This window comes from Staurois parvus, unplaced genomic scaffold (genome assembly GCF_062004578.1).
Source record: "Staurois parvus isolate SC_StPar_1 unplaced genomic scaffold, SC_StPar_1.0 ptg003382l, whole genome shotgun sequence".
NCBI classification, from domain to species: domain Eukaryota; kingdom Metazoa; phylum Chordata; class Amphibia; order Anura; family Ranidae; genus Staurois; species Staurois parvus.
Window position 1 is genome coordinate 15,491 of NW_028321178.1, and position 20,928 is coordinate 36,418.

Genomic DNA, 20,928 nt, shown 5'->3' on the forward strand with positions numbered 1-20,928 from the left:
CCCCCCTTCCGGTCCGGACGCTTTCCCCCCCCTTCCGGTCCGGACGCTTTCCCCCCCCTTCCGGTCCGGACGCTTTCCCCCCCCTTCCGGTCCGGACGCTTTCCCCCCCCTTCCGGTCCGGACGCTTTCCCCCCCCTTCCGGTCCGGACGCTTTCCCCCCCCTTCCGGTCCGGACGCTTTCCCCCCCCTTCCGGTCCGGACGCTTTCCCCCCCCTTCCGGTCCGGACGCTTTCCCCCCCCTTCCGGTCCGGACGCTTTCCCCCCCCTTCCGGTCCGGACGCTTTCCCCCCCCTTCCGGTCCGGACGCTTTCCCCCCCCTTCCGGTCCGGACGCTTTCCCCCCCCTTCCGGTCCGGACGCTTTCCCCCCCCTTCCGGTCCGGACGCTTTCCCCCCCCTTCCGGTCCGGACGCTTTCCCCCCCCTTCCGGTCCGGACGCTTTCCCCCCCCTTCCGGTCCGGACGCTTTCCCCCCCCTTCCGGTCCGGACGCTTTCCCCCCCCTTCCGGTCCGGACGCTTTCCCCCCCCTTCCGGTCCGGACGCTTTCCCCCCCCTTCCGGTCCGGACGCTTTCCCCCCCCTTCCGGTCCGGACGCTTTCCCCCCCCTTCCGGTCCGGACGCTTTCCCCCCCCTTCCGGTCCGGACGCTTTCCCCCCCCTTCCGGTCCGGACGCTTTCCCCCCCCTTCCGGTCCGGACGCTTTCCCCCCCCTTCCGGTCCGGACGCTTTCCCCCCCCTTCCGGTCCGGACGCTTTCCCCCCCCTTCCGGTCCGGACGCTTTCCCCCCCCTTCCGGTCCGGACGCTTTCCCCCCCCTTCCGGTCCGGACGCTTTCCCCCCCCTTCCGGTCCGGACGCTTTCCCCCCCCTTCCGGTCCGGACGCTTTCCCCCCCCTTCCGGTCCGGACGCTTTCCCCCCCCTTCCGGTCCGGACGCTTTCCCCCCCCTTCCGGTCCGGACGCTTTCCCCCCCCTTCCGGTCCGGACGCTTTCCCCCCCCTTCCGGTCCGGACGCTTTCCCCCCCCCCCCCCCTTCCGGTCCGGACGCTTTCCCCCCCCCCCCCCCTTCCGGTCCGGACGCTTTCCCCCCCCCCCCCCCTTCTGGTCCGGACGCTTTCCCCCCTTCCTGTCCAGGCCATTTTTCATCTTTCAGCGCTATCACACTTTGAATGACAATTGCGCGGTCATGCAACACTGTACCCAGATGAATTTTTTAGCATTTTCTTGAGACCGACAAAGCTTTATTTTGGTGGTATTTATTCACCGCTGGGATTTTTATTTTTTTTGCTATATAAATGAAAACGTCCAAAAATATTGAAAAAAGTATTTTTCTTACGGTATATAATTTTTGCAAATAAATAATATTTCATCATAAATCTTGGCCAAAATTTATTCAGTTATCTTCTTAGTAAAAAAAAGTAACCCAAATTAGTTAAAAATGTAAAAAATCTTTTAATTTTTGGTTATAATTTCATTTTTTTATATTATTATTTATGGTTTTTTACATACTGTCACCCTAGCAGTACAGTGTCACCATGGTGACACTGTACTACTTGGGGGGGGGGGGGGGGTGATTAAGTTGTGTGTTTTTTTTAAATTATATTATACATCCTAGCAGTTTCTGACTTTTCTACTTCCCAGTTGCTGGTTTTGTACTATTTGTACAGCACTTACAGGGGGTATAGAAAGGAATCCCCCCTCCCCTTTAAAATAATCACATTTTGTTGGTTTGCAGCCTGAAATGAAGACAGACACAGTTTGTGTTTTATCCAGCTGTATTCACTCAGTGCAACTTATAACATCTAAGTGAAAGATATACCACCATCAGGGTATAGAAAAGACCCCCTCTGTAAAAAAAATTCAAAACCAGAATCATCGAGTTGGAAAAAGGAGGTTCAACAAAATACTGACATAAGGGGGATGCCCAGTATTTTGTTGAACCCCCTTTTGCTTTAATTCCAGCATTTAGTCTTTTGGGATATCTCTGCCAACTTTGCACATCTAGACTTTTCAATATTTTCCCGCTCTTCTTTGCAGAACTGCTCAGGTTCAGTTCAAGTTTCCTCCTGGCTCTTCCATCCAGTTTGGAGTGATGTCCTGATCCAGGGAGGGTCTGTGTTGTACCAAATACCTTCCACTTCTTAATAATAGACGTCACTCTGCTTCTAGGCATTGATAAAGCCTTTGAAATGGTTTTGTATCCATCTCCTGACTTATGCCTGTCCACAACTTTATCCCGGTGACATTGCCTTGCCACCCATAGTTGATTGTTTGCTTCAGTTGCACTACCAGAGACTGAAATGTTCCAGGAAAGCTCTTTTCGTGCTCAGCTAATCAAAATGACCGCAGCTGATCACAGTGGAAAGTCAGATGGCTTTGTGTACCATTGAGAAGGTGATGAGCTACACCTGATTGAGTTTACAAGTCATTTTTAGGAGGGGGTGAACCTTTTTCTAACTCAGTGATTCTGTCTTCTCCTACATCAAACTGAATCAGCCATCCCTGGACAGGGGTGGGGGACTTCTACACCATCTGTCTTCCACATATAATGCCATGTTTAACATCTCTTCCCTGGAGATTACTGATACTGATGTGTATATAGGGAACAGCCACGATTGGCAATTACTCTTTTACAGAGGCCTCCAAACCTTTCAGTATGAGGGCCACATTGTGGATTTACAAACATTTGCAGCCTGAAAAAAATCAGTTTTATTGTGCAAGTCTGGAGTACTTCCAAACATCAGGGACTGCCCATCAGAGTCTCCACATAGATCCAGGTGTTCCCATCGCAGTCCCTCCTTTGAAGCGGGAGCGCCCATCGCGGTCCCTCCTTTGAAGCGGGAGCGCCCATCGCGGTCCCTCCTTTGAAGCGGGAGCGCCCATCGCGGTCCCTCCTTTGAAGCGGGAGCGCCCATCGCGGTCCCTCCTTTGAAGCGGGAGCGCCCATCGCGGTCCCTCCTTTGAAGCGGGAGCGCCCATCGCGGTCCCTCCTTTGAAGCGGGAGCGCCCATCGCGGTCCCTCCTTTGAAGCGGGAGCGCCCATCGCGGTCCCTCCTTTGAAGCGGGAGCGCCCATCGCGGTCCCCCCTTTGAAGCGAGAGCGCCCATCGCGGTCCCCCCTTTGAAGCTGGAGCGCCCATCGCGGTCCCCCCTTTGAAGCTGGAGCGCCCATCGCGGTCCCTCCTTTGAAGCGGGAGCGCCCATCGCGGTCGCTCCTTTGAAGCGGGGGCGCCCATCGCGGTCCCTCCTTTGAAGCGGGGGCGCCCATCGCGGTCCCTCCTTTGAAGCGGGGGCGCCCATCGCGGTCCCTCCTTTGAAGCGGGGGCGCCCATCGCGGTCCCTCCTTTGAAGCGGGGGCGCCCATCGCGGTCCCTCCTTTGAAGCGGGGGCGCCCATCGCGGTCCCTCCTTTGAAGCGGGGGCGCCCATCGCGGTCCCTCCTTTGACCCGGCAGCGCCCATCGCAGTCCCTCCTTAGACCCGGCAGCGCCCATCGCAGTCCCTCCTTAGACCCGGCAGCGCCCATCGCAGTCCCTCCTTAGACCCGGCAGCGCCCATCGCAGTTGCTCCTTAGACCCGGCAGCGCCCATCGCAGTCTCTCCTTAGACCCCGGCAGCGCCCATCGCAGTCCCTCCTTAGACCCGGCAGCGCCCATCGCAGTCCCTCCTTAGACCCGGCAGCGCCCATCGCAGTCCCTCCTTAGACCCGGCAGCGCCCATCGCAGTCCCTCCTTAGACCCGGCAGCGCCCATCGCAGTCCCTCCTTAGACCCGGCAGCGCCCATCGCAGTCCCTCCTTAGACCCGGCAGCGCCCATCGCAGTCCCTCCTTAGACCCCAGCAGCGCCCATCGCAGTCCCTCCTTAGACCCCAGCAGCGCCCATCGCAGTCCCTCCTTAGACCCGGCAGCGCCCATCGCAGTCCCTCCTTAGACCCCAGCAGCGCCCATCGCAGTCCCTCCTTAGACCCGGCAGCGCCCATCGCAGTCCCTCCTTAGACCCCAGCAGCGCCCATCGCAGTCCCTCCTTAGACCCGGCAGCGCCCATCGCAGTCCCTCCTTAGACCTGGCAGCGCCCATCGCAGTCCCTCCTTATAACAATGATTGAAAGCTATAGAGGATATGTGATTCACCTGTTTTATAAATAAATATTCTGCACTGTTCTAGTTTTTATCATTTTTATGTTGTGTCTTATTGTTCCTTTCTATGGCAGAATGTTATCAGTCCTGGAAGCTCCAGTTTGGTGGCCATTTAGCGGCAATCCATGGAAGAGATTCACCAGCACCGCGTCCAAGGAAACGTCCGCCAACAACCGACAACACGGGAAGGAGGGTGTCATCGTGTCCATACCGATCGTCTTCTCCCATCATCCTGACCACAGCCTGAAGCCAGGGAAACTGACCGTTCTGTTGTCTGCGCTGGAGATCGCGGATTGTCATTTCCGTCTCCTTCATAGATACGGGCGGCAGGATGTGGACGACATCAGGGCGATCACGGGACACGAAATTAACATCCGCCAGAGATTTATCGGGAAACCGGACATCGCATACAGGATTATATCTGCCAAACTGCCGGACGTCTTGCCTCTGTTAGAACTGCAGTACGGGAAGAAGATGGAGTTCCTGGAGGAGGCCGCCATGTTCAGTGAAAAATGGAGGAAATCTCCCAGCGATCGGGGCAGCCCGGGATGGCAGACAGGTAGGACGCGGTTCATTCGCTGGGTTTTTGTTACAAAATTTTGCAAATAAATAATATTTCATCATAAATCTTGGCCAAAATATATTCTGTTTATCTTTTTAGTAAAAAAAATAATAACCCAAATTAGTTTATAACCAAAAATTATAATTAAAAAAAAAAACAAACTTTTTACATTTTTATTTTTTATATTATTATTTTTTTTCTCTTAACATACCGTCACCCTAGCAGTAGTATCACCATGGTGACACTGTACTACTTGTGGGGGGTGATGAAGATTTTTTTTTTTTTACACTGATTGCTTTTACACCCATAAAGGCTGTACAAGCAATCATTTCTCCTTCTCTCTGGCTTCATTCTTGCAGCCATTGAGAAATAGTGTGAGAGCTGTGATTGGTCACAGCTTGTCACATGGTACAAGGCTATTGTGAATGGCCCTGTACCATGTGATCTCTGATCATTCACAGATTTCACACGTAGTAAGCAATGATGTCAGAAGTGACATCTTGCTTACTACTCTGCATGTAATCACTGATTGGCCAATCAGTGATCACATGATCAGGACCTCACACAGAGGTCCCGTCCGACGATCAGTGTTCCACTGTGTCCGGAGGACACAGCGGGCATTGGATCACGGTGCTCCCAGGGAGCGTGCACAAGCAGGGGGTGGTGAGGCCATTTATAAACACCCACCCGCCCCTGCACTGCCACCGTCCGGCCATTTATATACAACAGCCGGATGGGAGGTGGTTAAACTAGGAAAGGACAAAATCATCATGGATGTGTCTTGATCTCCTCCTCCTTCCTGTCTATCCCTGGAGGAACAGGAGAACCACTGCGGGGAGTGGCGGGTCGGCAGCACAGAGGGGAGCGCCTTTCTCACTACTGTAAAAGTGATCGGGCCGCAGTAGAGCCACCTAGGTCACTTTTTTCTGAAGAAATGGCACCAAGCTCATGGCTGCAGGATGTTTAAAAACATTTGAAGTGGTTGTAAAGTACAGAATTCTATCAGAATCATTCAGTCATGATAATTCTATGGGGGTTATTTACTAAAACTGGAGAGTGCAAAATCTGCTGCAGCTGTTCATAGCAACCAATCCGCTTCCAGGTTTTATTGTCACAGCGTAATTGAACAAGCTGAAGTTAGAAGCTGATTGGCTGCCGTGCATGGCTGCACCAGATTTTGCACTCTCCAGTTTTAATAAATCTCCCCCTAAGGCAGGCCATAGAAGAGTCGAAAATCGGCTGATTTTTTGGTCGAAAAAAAAAATCGGCCGATTTTCGCACTGTTAATGGGTTAATTGGTCGGCCGTTTTTCTGGATTTTGGCACATTTTTTTGATCGGTAAAGTTGGAAAAAAATCGGCCGATTGGTCGATTTTCGCAGCAATGATGGGCAAATTAGCCGATCTTTTTACCGATAAAAAAATCTGCGCATGAGCCGTGACCTGCAAGAAGAAGAAAAAGGAAGAAGAAGAAGAATTCCAGTCCGCTATTATATTTGACATGAAAAAAAGTCTTGCGGTTGCAACAATGTATCTATTTGTATCCGAATAAAACCATCCGTATCCGAAATGGATACAAATGGATACATTGTTGCAACTGCAAGACTTTTTTTCATGTCAAATATAATAGCGGAGCTCTCTGCAGGGACAGAAGTAATTAAATGCCGGCCGTAGACGGGACAAAAATCGGGCGATTTTTATTTTTTTATTTTTTTTTTTCCCCATTGGTGGTAACTATTGAACGACCGATTTTTTTCGTTTTTTTGTTAAAAAAAACGCCGGTTTTCGACCCGTCTATGGCCTGCATAAGTGTTGCAATTGTAGTAAAAAGCCATTTCCGGAGGTTATTTTATTCCTACAATCCGCCAATCCATGTCACCTGCGGCGCCCCTCCCTGCCTGGTGTAAGGCAGTGCAGTCTCCCTCCGCCGGTGTCGGAATGTGATATAACCCGGATGCAGCTGCTGCTAATCCCAGGATTAATGGCGGGAATTCTGTCCAGGGAGAGATGCCGTCACGGCTCCCATTGCTATATTTATCCCCCGTCTGCCGGCGTCGGGCTGTTCTGGGTCATCACAGGGATTCTAGGACCCAATACAGGGCTTCGGATAGGACAGATGTGTTCTTGTATCTGCATTGTACTAATATCCGGAGAGTATGGAACAAGGTGAGCTTATAGGACTGTCGCTGAGGTAGAGGAGCGCATTTCCTTCCTTTGGGGGTCTATCAGGAGATCCTGTCACCAACTTCAACAATCCTTGCGAAAGCACAGAAATTTAATATGTTTAAATGCTTACTTAGTGTTGCTAAACCCGGACCCCGCATTCACTATATCAGGTCTCCCCAGACCCCGCATTCACTATATCCGCTCTCCCCGGACCCCGCATTCGCTATATCCGCTCTCCCCGGACCCCGCATTCGCTATATCCGCTCTCCCCGGACCCCGCATTCACTATATCCGCTCTCCCCGGACCCCGCATTCACTATATCCGCTCTCCCCGGACCCCGCATTCACTATATCCGCTCTCCCCGGACCCCGCATTCACTATATCCGCTCTCCCCGGACCCCGCATTCACTATATCCGCTCTCCCCGGACCCCGCATTGCTATATAAATGAAAAAGTCCAAAAATTTTGACAAAAAGTGTTTTTCTTATAAAATTTTGCAAATAAAATTTCATCATAAATCTTGGCCAAAATTTATTCCGTTCTTTTTAGTAAAAAATAATCCAAATTAGTTTATAACCAAAAATTACAATTTTTAAACATTTTTTTTTTACTTTTTTTTATTTTTTTATTTTTCTATATTTGTTTTTTTTTTTTTAATTTTTTTACATACTGTCACCCTAGCAGTAGTGTCACCATGGTGACACTGTACTACTTGTGGGGGGTGATGAAGATTTATTTATTTATTTTTTTTCCACACTTTACTGATTGCTTTTATACCCATAAAGGCTGTAAAAACAATCATTTCTCCTTCTCCTCTGAGAACTACTGTGTGAGCTGTGATTGGTCACAGCTTGTCACATGGTACAAGGCTGCTGTGAATAGCCCTGTACCATGTGATCTCTGTGATCATTCACAAATTTCACACAAAGTAAGCAATGATGTCAGAAGTGACATCTTGCTTACTACTCTGCATGTGATCACTGATTGGCCAATCAGTGACCATGTGATTGGGACCTCGTACAGAGGTCCCATCCGATGATTGGTGTTCCACTGTGTCCGGAGGACACAGCGGGCACCGGATCGCAGTGCTGCGCGTTCCCAGGGAGCACGCACAAGCAGGGGGCGGGGAGGCCGTTTATAAATGGCCACCCGACTCTGCACTGCCACCGTCCGGCCGTTTATATACATGGGCCGGACAGGAAGTGGTTAAAATAAAGTGCAAACCATTGCACTGAAATGCTGGAGCTCCCTCTACTGGCCAATGTGCAGATCTTTATATTTAAATTTTTATATTTATTACAGTAACAAAAAATATGGTAGAAATGAAATATGTAAAAATGTGAAAGTCAAAAAACCAATTCCTCTTCTGCCCCACAAGCATAGGGTTAAAGGAGGCCTCCGGCACTCACCTCTTCTCTGTGACGCTCTGGGTTGTAGGCGGACCATTGGCCTTGCATTGCATGTGATGTCATAGTGTGACCGCCAGCCAGAGTGCTGTGGAGAAGAGGCTTCGGGGGACCGCTCATACAGCCTGGAGGGAGGAACCAGGTGAGTGATACCGCTCATTCTTCTACCCCCAGACTTGAGGAACATTTAACCCTTGCAGTGCGGGGAGGCCCCACCACTAAGGGAATTTTTTTTTGCTGGTGCCCGGAGTGGTGCTTTAACCTATAGCATACTTTTCCTTTACCCGCAGCTCCATGTAATGCTCTGGGGTTTGTGAACTTTTTACTTGGCGCTCAAAAACGTTTACAGAGCTCGGTGCGATTGTCTGCTGATGGTGTCCGGCCAACGGCAATTGTCAACATTCACAAGAACCCTGTTCAACTTCCTCTGACAATTCATCCTCTCCCTGTTCATCTGACTCAGTGTGTTGATATTGCTGACACCCAGGCCCCCACCTGCACTTTTATTGTTATAGTTGGAAGCCGCGCCAGTGTGGAAATCCTGACTGTTTGGGGCCCCACCTCAGTGTAGGCTACAGCTTGGAATCCCCATTGTAGCCCTGCCATTCCTATGTCGGCCAGTAGATGGAGACAAAACTAAAAAAAAAATACTTTACACCACATATTTAAAATGCCCATTTATTTTATTAGTTTTATATTCTCATCATTGTCACCAAATTTGACAAAAGTGAAAATAATATGGGATTCTTAGACTTTTTTATGTTTTAAGAACAGCAATGGAGTCCCCATAATCTCTTTGCCTGACTGTCCAAATCATCCTCATTATTATTATTATTAATATTATTATACAGGATTTACATATTATTATTATTATACAGGATTTATATATTATTATTATTATACAGGATTTATATATTATTATTATTATTATAATACAGGATTTATTTTTTATTATTATTATTATACAGGATTTATATTATAATACAGGAGTTATATAGTATTATTATTATTATTATACAGGATTTAATTGTTATTATACAGGATTTATATTATAATACAGGAGATATATAGTATTATTATTATACAGGATATAATTCTTATTATTATACTGGATTTATTTATTATTATTATTATACAGGATTTATTTTTTATTATTATTATTATTATTATACAGGATTTATATATTATTATTATTATTATAATACAGGATTTATATTATAATACAGGAGTTATGTAGTATTATTATTATTATACAGGATTTAATTATTATTATACAGGATTTAATTGTTATTATACAGGATTTATTTGTTATTATACCGGATTTATTTATTATTATTATTATTATACAGGATTTATATATTATTATTATTATTATTATTATACAGGATTTATTTATTATTATTATTATTATTATTATACAGGATTTATATATTATTATTATACAGGATTTATTTATTATTATTATACAGGATTTAATTGTTATTATTATACAGGATTTATTTTGTATTATTATTATACAGGATTTATTTATTATTATTATTATTATTATACAGGATTTATATTATTATAATACAGGAGTTATATAGTATTATTATTATACAGGATTTATTTATTATTATTATTATACAGGATTTATGGCGCCAACAGTTTGCTCAGCGCTTTACAATATAGTGGGAGACAATACAGCAACAATACAGTTCAATACAATAGGGATAGGAGGGCCCTGATCCTGGGAGCTTACAATCTAGGAGGGAGGGGCTAGTGGTACAAAAGGTAGTAACTGTGGGGGATGGACTGGTTGGAAGAGTAGAAGATTCCATTGTTAGCTGAGGGCAGGATAGGCTTCCCTGAAGAGAGGTTATCAGAGATCACCTAATCCTCATGACCAATCTTATTAGGTACCACGGCGACTTCACAAGATGTCAGTAGCTTGGTTTTGCTTTACATTTTGATAGCGAAGAAGAGAACAGCTGAAAGAAAATCATAAGGATATAAATATATATATATACACTAAATTGCCAAAAGTATTGGCCCCGCCCTCCCAGTCATGTGATTCAGGTGTTCCAATCCCCTCCATGGACACAGGTGTATACAATCAAGCCCCTAGGCATGCAGACGGCTTCTACAAACATTGGTGAAAGAATGGGTCGCTCTCAGGAGCTCAGTGACTCCAAGCGTGGTCCCGTGATAGGTGGTCACCTGTGCAATAAGTCCATCCATGACATTTCCTGGCTACTAAATATTCCACGCTCAACTGTTAGTGGGATTATAACAAAGTGGAAGCAACTGGGAACAACAGCCACTCAGCCACCAAGTGGTAGGCCACGTCACATGACAGGGTGGGGTCAGTGCATGCTGAAGCGCACAGTGCGCAGAAGTCGCCAACTGTCTCCAGAGTCAATAGCTAAAGACCTCCAAACTTGGTGTGGCCTTCAGATGAGCCAAACAACAGTGCGTAGAGAGCTTCATGGAATGGGTTTCCATGGCCAAGCAGCTGCATCCAAGCCTTCCATCACCAAGTGCAATGCAAAGGGTCAGATTCCGTGGTGTAAAGCACGCCGCCACTGGAGTGTAGAGCAGTGGAGACGTGTTCTCTGGAGTGACCAATCACGCTTCTCTGTCTGGCAATCCGATGGACATGTCTGGGTTTGGCGGGTGCCAGGAGAACGGTACTTGCCTGACTGCATTGTGCCAAGTGTAAAGTTTGGTGGAGGGGGGATTATGGTGTGGGGGTGTATTTCAGGGGTTGGGCTTGGCCCCCTAGTTCCAGTGAAGGGAACACTTAAGGCGACATTTTGGACAATTTCATGCTCCCAACATTGTGGGAAGAGTTTGGGGATGGCCCCTTCCTGTTCCAACATGACTGCCCACCAGTGCATAAAGCAAGGTCCATAAAGACATGGAGGAGCCAGTTTGGGGTGGAGGAACTTGACTGTCCTGCACAGAGTCCTGACCTCAACCCCATAGAACACCTTTGGGATGAATTAGAGCGGAGACTGCGAGCCAGGCCTCCTCCCCCGACATCAGTGCCTGACCTGACAAATGTGCTTCTGGAAGAATGGTCCAACCTTCCCATAGACACCCTCCTAAACCTTGTGGACGGCCTTCCCAGAAGAGTTGGAGCTGTTATAGCTGCAAAGGGCGGGGCCAACTCAATATTGAACCCTACGGACTAAGACTGGGGGGCCATTAAAGGTCATGTGCGTGGGAAAGGGCGGGGCCAACTCAATATTGAACCCTACGGACTAAGACTGGGGGGCCATTAAAGGTCATGTGTGTGGAAAGGACGGGGCCAACTCAATATTGAACCCTACGGACTGACCCTCGGTTCACATATATGCGGCAGTGCGGGCTGCATTTTGCAAGAGCACGAGAGCCCTTTCATTTGAATGGACTCCCGTGACACGCAGGGAAGAAGTCTCTGCACTTCTTTGGAAAACGCAGCCCGCATGGGAACCTCGGTTCCCAGTACAGTTGTGTTTTCCAGTGCGGGCGGCGTGCCATTATAATTACCATGGGTCTGCACTTGTTTGTGCGTGTGGTGCGGCTGGACGGATTTTCGTGCAGATCCGCAGCGGCACCACCCGCACAGATGTGACCCATGAGTAAGACTGGGGGGCCATTAACTTGTTGCCGACCGCAGATAGCCGAATGACGGCTGCACTGCGGCCGGCCAGTTCTGAGTGGACGTCATATGACGTCCTCCCAGAGCGCGCTCTCCTGCGCGCCCCAGGGGGCGCGCACCTGGCGATCTCCGTGATCCCTGTGTCCTACGGACACAGCTGATCACGTGATGTGGTAAAAGGCCAATCACGGTGTCCAATGACACGCTGATCAGAGGGAAATGCAAGTGCCGGTTCTCGGCTGCACTTTCCTCACGCTGTCAGATCGTGAGGAAAGTACTGACGAGAACCGGCAGTTGTCAGAGCGAGGATCGGCACCGATCATCAGGGCACTGATGATCAGTGCCCTGATGATCGGTGCCCAGCAGTGGCACCCGCAAGTTCTGCCCACCTGTGCCCAGCAGTGCGCCCACTAGCTCCGCCCACCTGTGCCCAGCAGATCACCCACCTGTGCCCAGCAGTGCACCCACCTGTGCCCACCCACCTGTGCCCACCCACCAGTGCTGCCCACCAGTGCAGCCCAGCAGTGCTGCCAGTCAGTGCCGCCAGTCAGTGCCGTCTATCAGTACCCATCATCAGTGTCACCTATCAGTGCCGCCTATCCGTGACACCTCATTACTACTGCCTATCAGTGCCCTTTAGTGCTGCCTATCAGTGCCCATCAGTGCTGCCTCATCAACGCACATCAGTGAAGGAGAAAAATTACCTGTTTGAAAAAAAAAAAAAAAAGTTTCTTTGTTTCTTTTATAAAATTTTTCAAATTGTTTGCACTTTTTTTATTTATAGCGCAAAAAGTAAAGCGCCCAGTGGCGATTAAATACCACCAAAAGAAAGCTCTATTTGTGAGAAAAAAAAATAATCAAAATTTCATATGGGTACAATGTTGCATGACCGCGCAATTGTCAATCAAAGTGCGGCAGCGCTGAAAGCTGAAAATTGGCCTGGTAAGGAAGGGGGTATAAGTGCCTGGTAGGCGAGGGGTTAAAGGTCATGTGCGTGGGAAGGGCCGGCCGCCCAATACTTTTGGCAATATATTGTATATAAATTATATCCACTCAAAGATCAAACCTTTTCTGGCACTTTTTGTTTACATGTATCAATCAGTATTTTTTGCTCGAAAATTTAATAGAACCCTCAAACACACACACCACCCCCCAACACGGGATTTCCCACTAAGTCATGTTTTGTGAAGGGGATCAAATCCTTCTTTCCCTCATGAACATGCAGATCAGTCATCATTTGTTAGACGCATTTCTGCTGAATTTGTTGTTGTATTCTGTCTCTCAGTGTTACAATACACCGAACATTCGATTGTTAGACCGATCATTTCTGTGTGAGGGGCGAACATTCCATTGTTAGACCGATCATTTCTGTGTGAGGGGCGAACATTCCATTGTTAGACCGATCATTTCTGTGTGAGGGGCGAACATTCCATTGTTAGACCGATCATTTCTGTGTGAGGGGCGAACATTCCATTGTTAGACCGATCATTTCTGTGTGAGGGGCGCACATTTAACATCAGCCGGGGAGCAAATACACATTTCCTTCACTGTGTATTGATTGGTTTTTGTGGAAGTTATAGCATCTACATATGGCATTATATATACTGGAATTTTTATTATTATTATTTTGTATTTATTTTTACTAGTAATGTCAGTGATCAGCGACTTATAGCGGGACTGCGATACTACGGCGGGCATTTTCACATTGGGGGGGAACTGACTAACTGACACTGACATCTCCATTGACACTAATACAGTGATCAGTGTTAATAATATACACTGACGCTGTACTAATGACACTGGGCAGGAAGGGGTTAACGTTTGGGGCGAGCAAAGGGTTACCAGTGTGTTAGGGAGCGATTAATCTGTGTACTGTGTTGTGTTCTTCTAGGGGACGTGCTGGTTTTTATCTCCCTGCTTTGCGCATACACTCACAGATCTCTCTTCTGTCAGCTGCTCTGCCGATCAGTGAGTGATCATCATTACCCAGCTATTCATGGCCAGGACCTGGTGTTTGACAGCTATGGGAGCCAATGACAGCACGGGTAGGACAGCGCATGCGCAACCCCTGGCCGGAAATACGAAATCGCGCGCGTGTGTGTGTGTGTGTGTATATATATATGTGTGTGTGTTTCTATATATATGTGTGTGTGTGTGTATATATATATATACAGTTGCAAGAAAAAGTATGTGAACCCCTTGGGATTACGTGGAGTTTTGCATGAATTGGACATAAAATGTGCTCTGAACGTCATCTAAGTCACAACAATAGAAGAACACAGTCTGCTGAACATAATACTACACAAACATTAGATGTTGCCATGGTTTAATTGCACATAACATGTAAACATTCACAGTGCAGGGAGGAAACAGTATGTGAACTTTTGGACTTAATAACTGGTTGACCCTCCTTTGGCAGCCATAACCTCAACCAAACGTTTCCTGTAGTTGCAGATCAGACCTGCACAACGATCTGGAGTCATTTTGGACCACTCCTCTTCACAAAACTGTTTCAGTGTAGCAATATTCTTGGGATGTCTGGTGTGAATCGCTCTCTTAAGGTCATGCCACAGCATTTCAATTGGGTTGAGGTCAGGACTCTGACTGGGCCACTCCAGAAGGTGTATTCTGTGATGTTGCAGCCATTGTTTTGTTGAATGACTTGTATGCTTTGGGTCATTGTCCTGTTGCATCACCCATCCTCTGCGGAGCTTCAGTTGGCGGACAGATGGTCGTACGTTTTCCTGCAAAATGTCTTGATAAACTCTGGAATTCATTTTCCCATCAATGACAACAATCCGTTCAGGCCCTGAGGCAGCAAAGCAGCCCCAAACCATGATGCTCCCTCCGCCATGTTTCACAGTGGGGATGAGGTTTGATGTTGGTGTGCTGTGCCTTTTTTTTCTCCACACATAGTGTTGTGTGTTCTTCCCAAACAACTCAATCTTGGTTTCATCTGTCCACAGTATATTTTGCCAGTAGTGCTGTGGAACATCCAGGTGCTCTTTTGCAAACTTCAAACGTGCTGCAATATTCTTTTTGGACAGCAATGGCTTCCTCCGTGGTGTCCTCCCATGTACTCCATTCTTGTTTAATGTTTTCCTTATTGTAGATGTGTCAACAAAAATGTTAGCATGTGCCAGAGATTTCTGTAGGTCTTTAGCTGACACTCTGGGATTCTTTTTTTACCTCATGCAGCATTCTGCGCTGGGCTCTTGCAGTCATTTTTACAGGACGACCACGCCTAGGGAGAGTAGCAACAGTGCTAAACTTTCTCCATTTGTAGACAGTCTGTCTTACCGTGGACACATGAACATCAAGGCTTTTGGAGATACATTTGTAACCCTTTCCAACTTCATGCAAGTCAACAATTCTTGATGGTAGGTCTTCTGAGAGCTCTTTTCTGCGAGGCATGGTTCACATCAGACAGTGCTTCTTGAAACCAGTAAACCCAAAAGAGGTGTGTGTTTTTTAAGGGCAGGACAGCTGTCAGCAACACATCCAATATCATCACACTGATTGGAGTCAAGGTTGGCTCACTCCTGGCTCCAATTAGCTCTGGGAGAAGTCATTAAGCTAGGGCCTCACATACTTTTTCCTCCCTGCACTGTGAATGTTTACATATTATGTGCAATTAAACCATGGCAACATCTAATGTTTGTGTAGTATTATGTTCAGCAGACTGTGTTCTTCTATTGTCGTGACTTAGATGACGTTCAGAGCACATTTTATGCCCAATTCATGCAAAACTCCACGTAATCCCAAGGGGTTCACATACTTTTTCTTGCAACTGTATGTGTGTGTGTATATATATAATTTTTTTTTTTTTTTTTTGCAGAGCAGCCTCCCTGTAGCAGTAAAACTGCTACAGGGCAGTCTGCAAGTCGATAGCGACTGATCACTGTGATAGCCAATCGGAAGCTATGGCAGTGATCGGGAACCGGGCTTTCTGGTTCCCGATTGTTCGTATGGGACGTGGGCTTCTTAGTATGAGCACGGTCCCTGTGCTGAGAGTGCGCAAAGCAGCGCACTTCCAGCACAAAAACATGTACGTACTAAGTGTCCCCATGGAAGAAGGTCTTCTGTGGGGCCACATATATGTGTACAGACATCAAGAAGGTGTTAACAGCCGGCATCCAGTCTCCTTCATTTACCAAAAAATGCAGTTGTATCAAAAACACTTAAAAATGCAAATCAAGTTGCTTTACATAATCGCACTGCAAATCGGATCAAATTGCAGCTGCACTGGTATGAACCCAGCCTGGACCATTAACTGAGCCAACAGCAGACATGGAAATTGATATCTGTAGGTGCCTGTGTATACACTCACAGTACATACAGCGCATCCAGAAAGTATCCCCGGTACATACAGCGCATCCAGAAAGTATCCCCGGTACATACAGAGCATCCAGAAAGTATCCCCGGTACATACAGAGCATCCAGAAAGTATTCCCGGTACATACAGAGCATCCAGAAAGTATTCCCGGTACATACAGCGCATCCAGTTAGCATTCCCGATACATACAGCGCATCCAGAAAGCATTTCCGGTACATACAGAGCATCCAGAAAGTATTCCCGGTACATACAGCGCATCCGGAAAGTATTCCCGGTACATACAGCGCATCCGGAAAGTATTCCCGGTACATGCAGAGCATCCAGAAAGTATTCCCCGTACATACAGAGCATCCAGAAAGTATTCCCGGTACATACAGCGCGTCCAGAAAGTATTCTCGGTACATACAGCGCATCCAGAAAGTATTCCCGGTACATACAGCGCGTCCAGAAAGTATTCTCGGTACATGCAGCGCGTCCAGAAAGTATTCCCGGTACATACAGAGCATCCAGAAAGTATTCCCGGTACATACAGAGCGTCCAGAAAGTATTCCCGGTACATGCAGCGCGTCCAGAAAGTATTCCCGGTACATGCAGCGCGTCCAGAAAGTATTCCCGGTACATACAGCGCGTCCAGAAAGTATTCCCGGTACATACAGCGCGTCCAGAAAGTATTCCCGGTACATACAGCGCGTCCAGAAAGTATTCCCGGTACATACAGCGCGTCCAGAAAGTATTCCCGGTACATACAGCGCGTCCAGAAAGTATTCCCCGTACATACAGAGCATCCAGAAAGTATTCCCGGTACATACAGCGCGTCCAGAAAGTATTCCCAGCGCTTATCTTTCGCCACATTTTGTGATGTTACGGCCTTATTCCAAAATGGATTGAATTCATTTTTTTCCTCCACATTCTACAAACCATCCCCCATAATAACAACGGGAAGGAAGTTTGTTTTTAAATCTTTGCAATTTATTAAAAATAAAAAAAATGAAACTCCCCCCCCATGTACATAAGTATTCCCAGCCCCCCCTCCCATGTAATTAAGTATTCTCCCCACCATGTACATAAGTATTCCCAGCCCCCCCTCCCATGTAATTAAGTATTCTCCCCCCCATGTTCATAAGTATTCCCAGCCCCCCCTCCCATGTAATTAAGTATTCTCCCCCCCATGTACATAAGTATTCCCAGCCCCCCCTCCCATGTAATTAAGTATTCTCCCCCCCATGTACATAAGTATTCCCAGCCTTAGCTCCATATTTTGTTGAAGCCCCTTTAGCCCCCATTCCAGCCTCGAGTCGTTCTGAGGACGATGCTACAAGCCTGGACACCTATTTTTGGCCAATTTCTCCCATTCTTCTTTGCTGTCCCTCTCCAGCTCCATCAGGTTGGATGGGGGGCGTCGGTGCACAGCCATTTTCAGATCTCTCCAGAGATGTTCAATCGGGTTCAAGTCTGGGCTCTGGCTGGGCCACTCCAGGACATTCCCAGAGTTGGCCCGTAGCCACTCCTTTGTTATGTGGGCTGTGTGCTGAGGGTCGTTGTCCTGTTGAAAGATGAACCGTCGCCCCAGTCTAAGGTCCAGAGCGCTCTGGAACAGGTTTTCATCAAGGTTGTCTCTGTACATTGCTGCATTCATCTTTCCTTCCATCCTGTCTAGTCTTCCAGTTCCTGGCGCTGAAAAACATCCCATCAGCATGATGCTGCCACCACCATGCTTCACTGTAGGGATGGTATTGGCCAGGTGGTGAACGGTGCCTGGTTTCCTCCAGATATGACGCTTGGCATTCAGGCCAAAGAGTTCAATCTTTGTTTCATCAGACCAGAGAGTTTTGTTTCTCATGGTCTGAGAGTCCCTCAGGTGCCTTTTGGTAAACTCCAGTCCAATCCACTGAATGTCCCACAGGTGGAGTCCAATCCACTGAATGTCCCACAGGTGGACTCCAATCCACTGAATGTCCCACAGGTGGACTCCAATCCACTGAATGTCCCACAGGTGGACTCCAATCCACTGAATGTCCCACAGGTGGACTCCAATCCACTGAATGTCCCACAGGTGGACTCCAATCCACTGAATGTCCCACAGGTGGACTCCAAACCACTGAATGTCCCACAGATGGACTCCAATCAAGTTGTGGAAACATCTGAAGGATGATTAGTGGGAACAAGATGCATCAGAGCTCAATTCTGAGTGTCATGGCAAAGGCTGGGAATACTTATGTACATGGGGGGGGGGGGGGGTTCGTTTTTTATTTTTAATAAATTGCAAAGATTTCAAAACAAACTTCTTTCACGTTGTCATTATGGGGTCTTGTTTGTAGAATGTGGTGGAAAAAAATGAATTGAGTCCATTTTGGAAAAAGGCCGTAACATAACGAAATGTGGCAAAAGTTAAGCGCTGGGAATACTTTCTGGATGCTCTGTACCTTGCAGAATTCAGTGGGGGGGGGCATGAAACCTGGATGCTGTGTTATACAAGGTCAACCGGCTCTTGCAGTCCACAGCTTGTCCTATCCCTAACTTCACGCTGTTAGTTTTGGGCCAATACTGGTGATGGGCCATCATTACGGGCCAATATTGAGGCTCTGGAGGAGGGGGAGGTAAGTTTTGACCACAAAATCTAATTGACTATAGAAAATTGAGCTCCTGAGGTTGGGGCTTCTCGGGCACCTTGCAAAGTACGATGAAATAGTGAGATCCTACGCTGAGTAGGCAGAGGGGACTCTGCAGCGGATTTGTGATTGATTTTCTAAGACGGGAAATATCTGAGTTCCATCCACTTTCTCAGCAGCTGAGCTCCTCTCTCCATAATACAGAATGTGCCGATCGTGTTCAGTAATGCAAAGCAGACGGCGGCGGTGACCACAGCCTGGAACATTTCCATCCAGAGTGGGCTGAGAGCAGGTCGGGGCTGCAGGGCGGAGGTGGCCTCCTCAGGAAAGGGTTATCCACCAACATCCCACAGTGATGTCACACACTGCAAAACAACAAAGTGAGCGCACATCATAACAAGGAGCCTGTAACCCCTTCACTGCCCTCCCTACACCCTTCTCCCAGCTTCTGTCTCTTCATTCTCTGCCTTCTATCTCCTTTATTTTCATTTTTCATCCTTTCCTCTCCTCCTCTCCTCTTCCATCTCTCCATTCCTCTCCTCTCCACCTTCCTCTTCCATCTCTCCTCCTTTCTCTTCCATCTCTCCTCTTTCCTCTTCCATCTCTCCTCTTTCCTCTTCCATCTCTCCTCTTTCCCCTTCCATCTCTCCTCTTTCCCCTTCCATCTCTCCTCTTTCCCCTTCCATCTCTCCTCTTTCCCCTTCCATCTCTCCTCTTTCCCCTTCCATCTCTCCTCCTTTCTCTTCCATCTCTCCTCTTTCCTCTTCCATCTCTCCTCTTTCCTCTTCCATCTCTCCTCCTTCCTCTTCCATCTCTCCTCCTTTCCCCTTCCATCTCTCCTCCTTTCCCCTTCCATCTCTCCTCCTTTCCCCTTCCATCTCTCCTCCTTTCCCCTTCCATCTCTCCTCCTTTCCCCTTCCATCTCTCCTCCTTTCCCCTTCCATCTCTCCTCCTTTCCCCTTCCATCTCTCCTCCTTTCCCCTTCCATCTCTCCTCCTTCCTCTCTCTTTTTCCCCTCCTCTAACCTTATTGTATCCCTCTCCTCTTTTTCTTCCCCCTCTCCTCTATCCATTTTATCCCATCCTCCTATTCTCCCCTCTACTTTGCTCTTTACCTCTCACCTTCTTCCATCTCTCCACTCCTCTCTCCTCTTCTCTGTCCTTTCCTCCTTCCTTCCTTTCCTTTCCTCTCCTTCCTTCCCTCTCCTCCTTCCTTTTCCATCTCGCCTCTCCTCTCCTTCTCCCCTCCTCCAAACTTATTGTCTCCCTCTCTTCTTTTTCTGCCCCCTATCCGCTATTCATTTTATCCAATCTTCATTTTCTCCTCTCTACTTTGCTCTTCACCCCTCACCTTCCTCTTCCTCTCCTCTTTCCTGACCCCTTTCTCTAACTTTATTCCCTCTCCTCATTTTCTGTCTCCTCTCCTTTTCTTTCCTTTCCTCCTCCCCTGTCCTTTTCCATCTCGCCTTTCCTCTCCTCCTTCCTTTTCCATCTCGCCTTTCCTCTCCTCCTTCCTTTTCCATCTCGCCTTTCCTCTCCTCCTTCCTTTTCCATCTCGTCTTTCCTCTCCTCCTTCCTTTTCCATCTCGCTTCTCCTCTCCTCCTTCCTTTTCCATCTCGCCTTTCCTCTCCTCCTTCCTTTTCCATCTCGCCTTTCCTCTCCTCCTTCCTTTTCCATCTCGCCTTTCCTCTCCTCCTTCCTTTTCCATCTCGTCTTTCCTCTCCTCCTTCCTTTTCCATCTCGCCTTTCCTCTCCTCCTTCCTTTTCCATCTCGCCTCTCCTCTCCTCCTTCCTTTTCCATCTCGCCTTTCCTCTCCTCCTTCCTTTTCCATCACGTCTTTCCTCTCCTCCTTCCTTTTCCATCTCGCCTCTCCTCTCCTCCTTCCTTTTCCATCTCGCCTTTCCTCTCCTTCCTTTTCCATCACGTCTTTCCTCTCCTCCTTCCTTTTCCATCTCGCCTTTCCTCTCCTCCTTCCTTTTCCATCTCGCCTTTCCTCTCCTCCTTCCTTTTCCATCTCGCCTCTCCTCTCCTCCTTCCTTTTCCATCTTGCCTCTCCTCTCCTTCTCACCTCCTCCAAGCTCTTACCTTGTGACTTGCTA

The 20,928-nt window shown here is 47.8% G+C and overlaps 1 protein-coding gene across 1 annotated transcript in view; it reads left to right on the forward strand.

Annotated features, from left to right (window-relative positions):
* Positions 1-20,928, forward strand: part of LOC149428231 (synaptosomal-associated protein 47-like) — a 37,883-nt gene that overhangs the window by 9,175 nt on the left and 7,780 nt on the right. Inside the window, exon 3 of the mRNA XM_089667575.1 lies at positions 4,200-4,684. Within this exon, the coding sequence (XP_089523701.1) occupies positions 4,200-4,684 (485 nt within the window). The remainder of the gene's footprint in view (positions 1-4,199; positions 4,685-20,928) is intronic.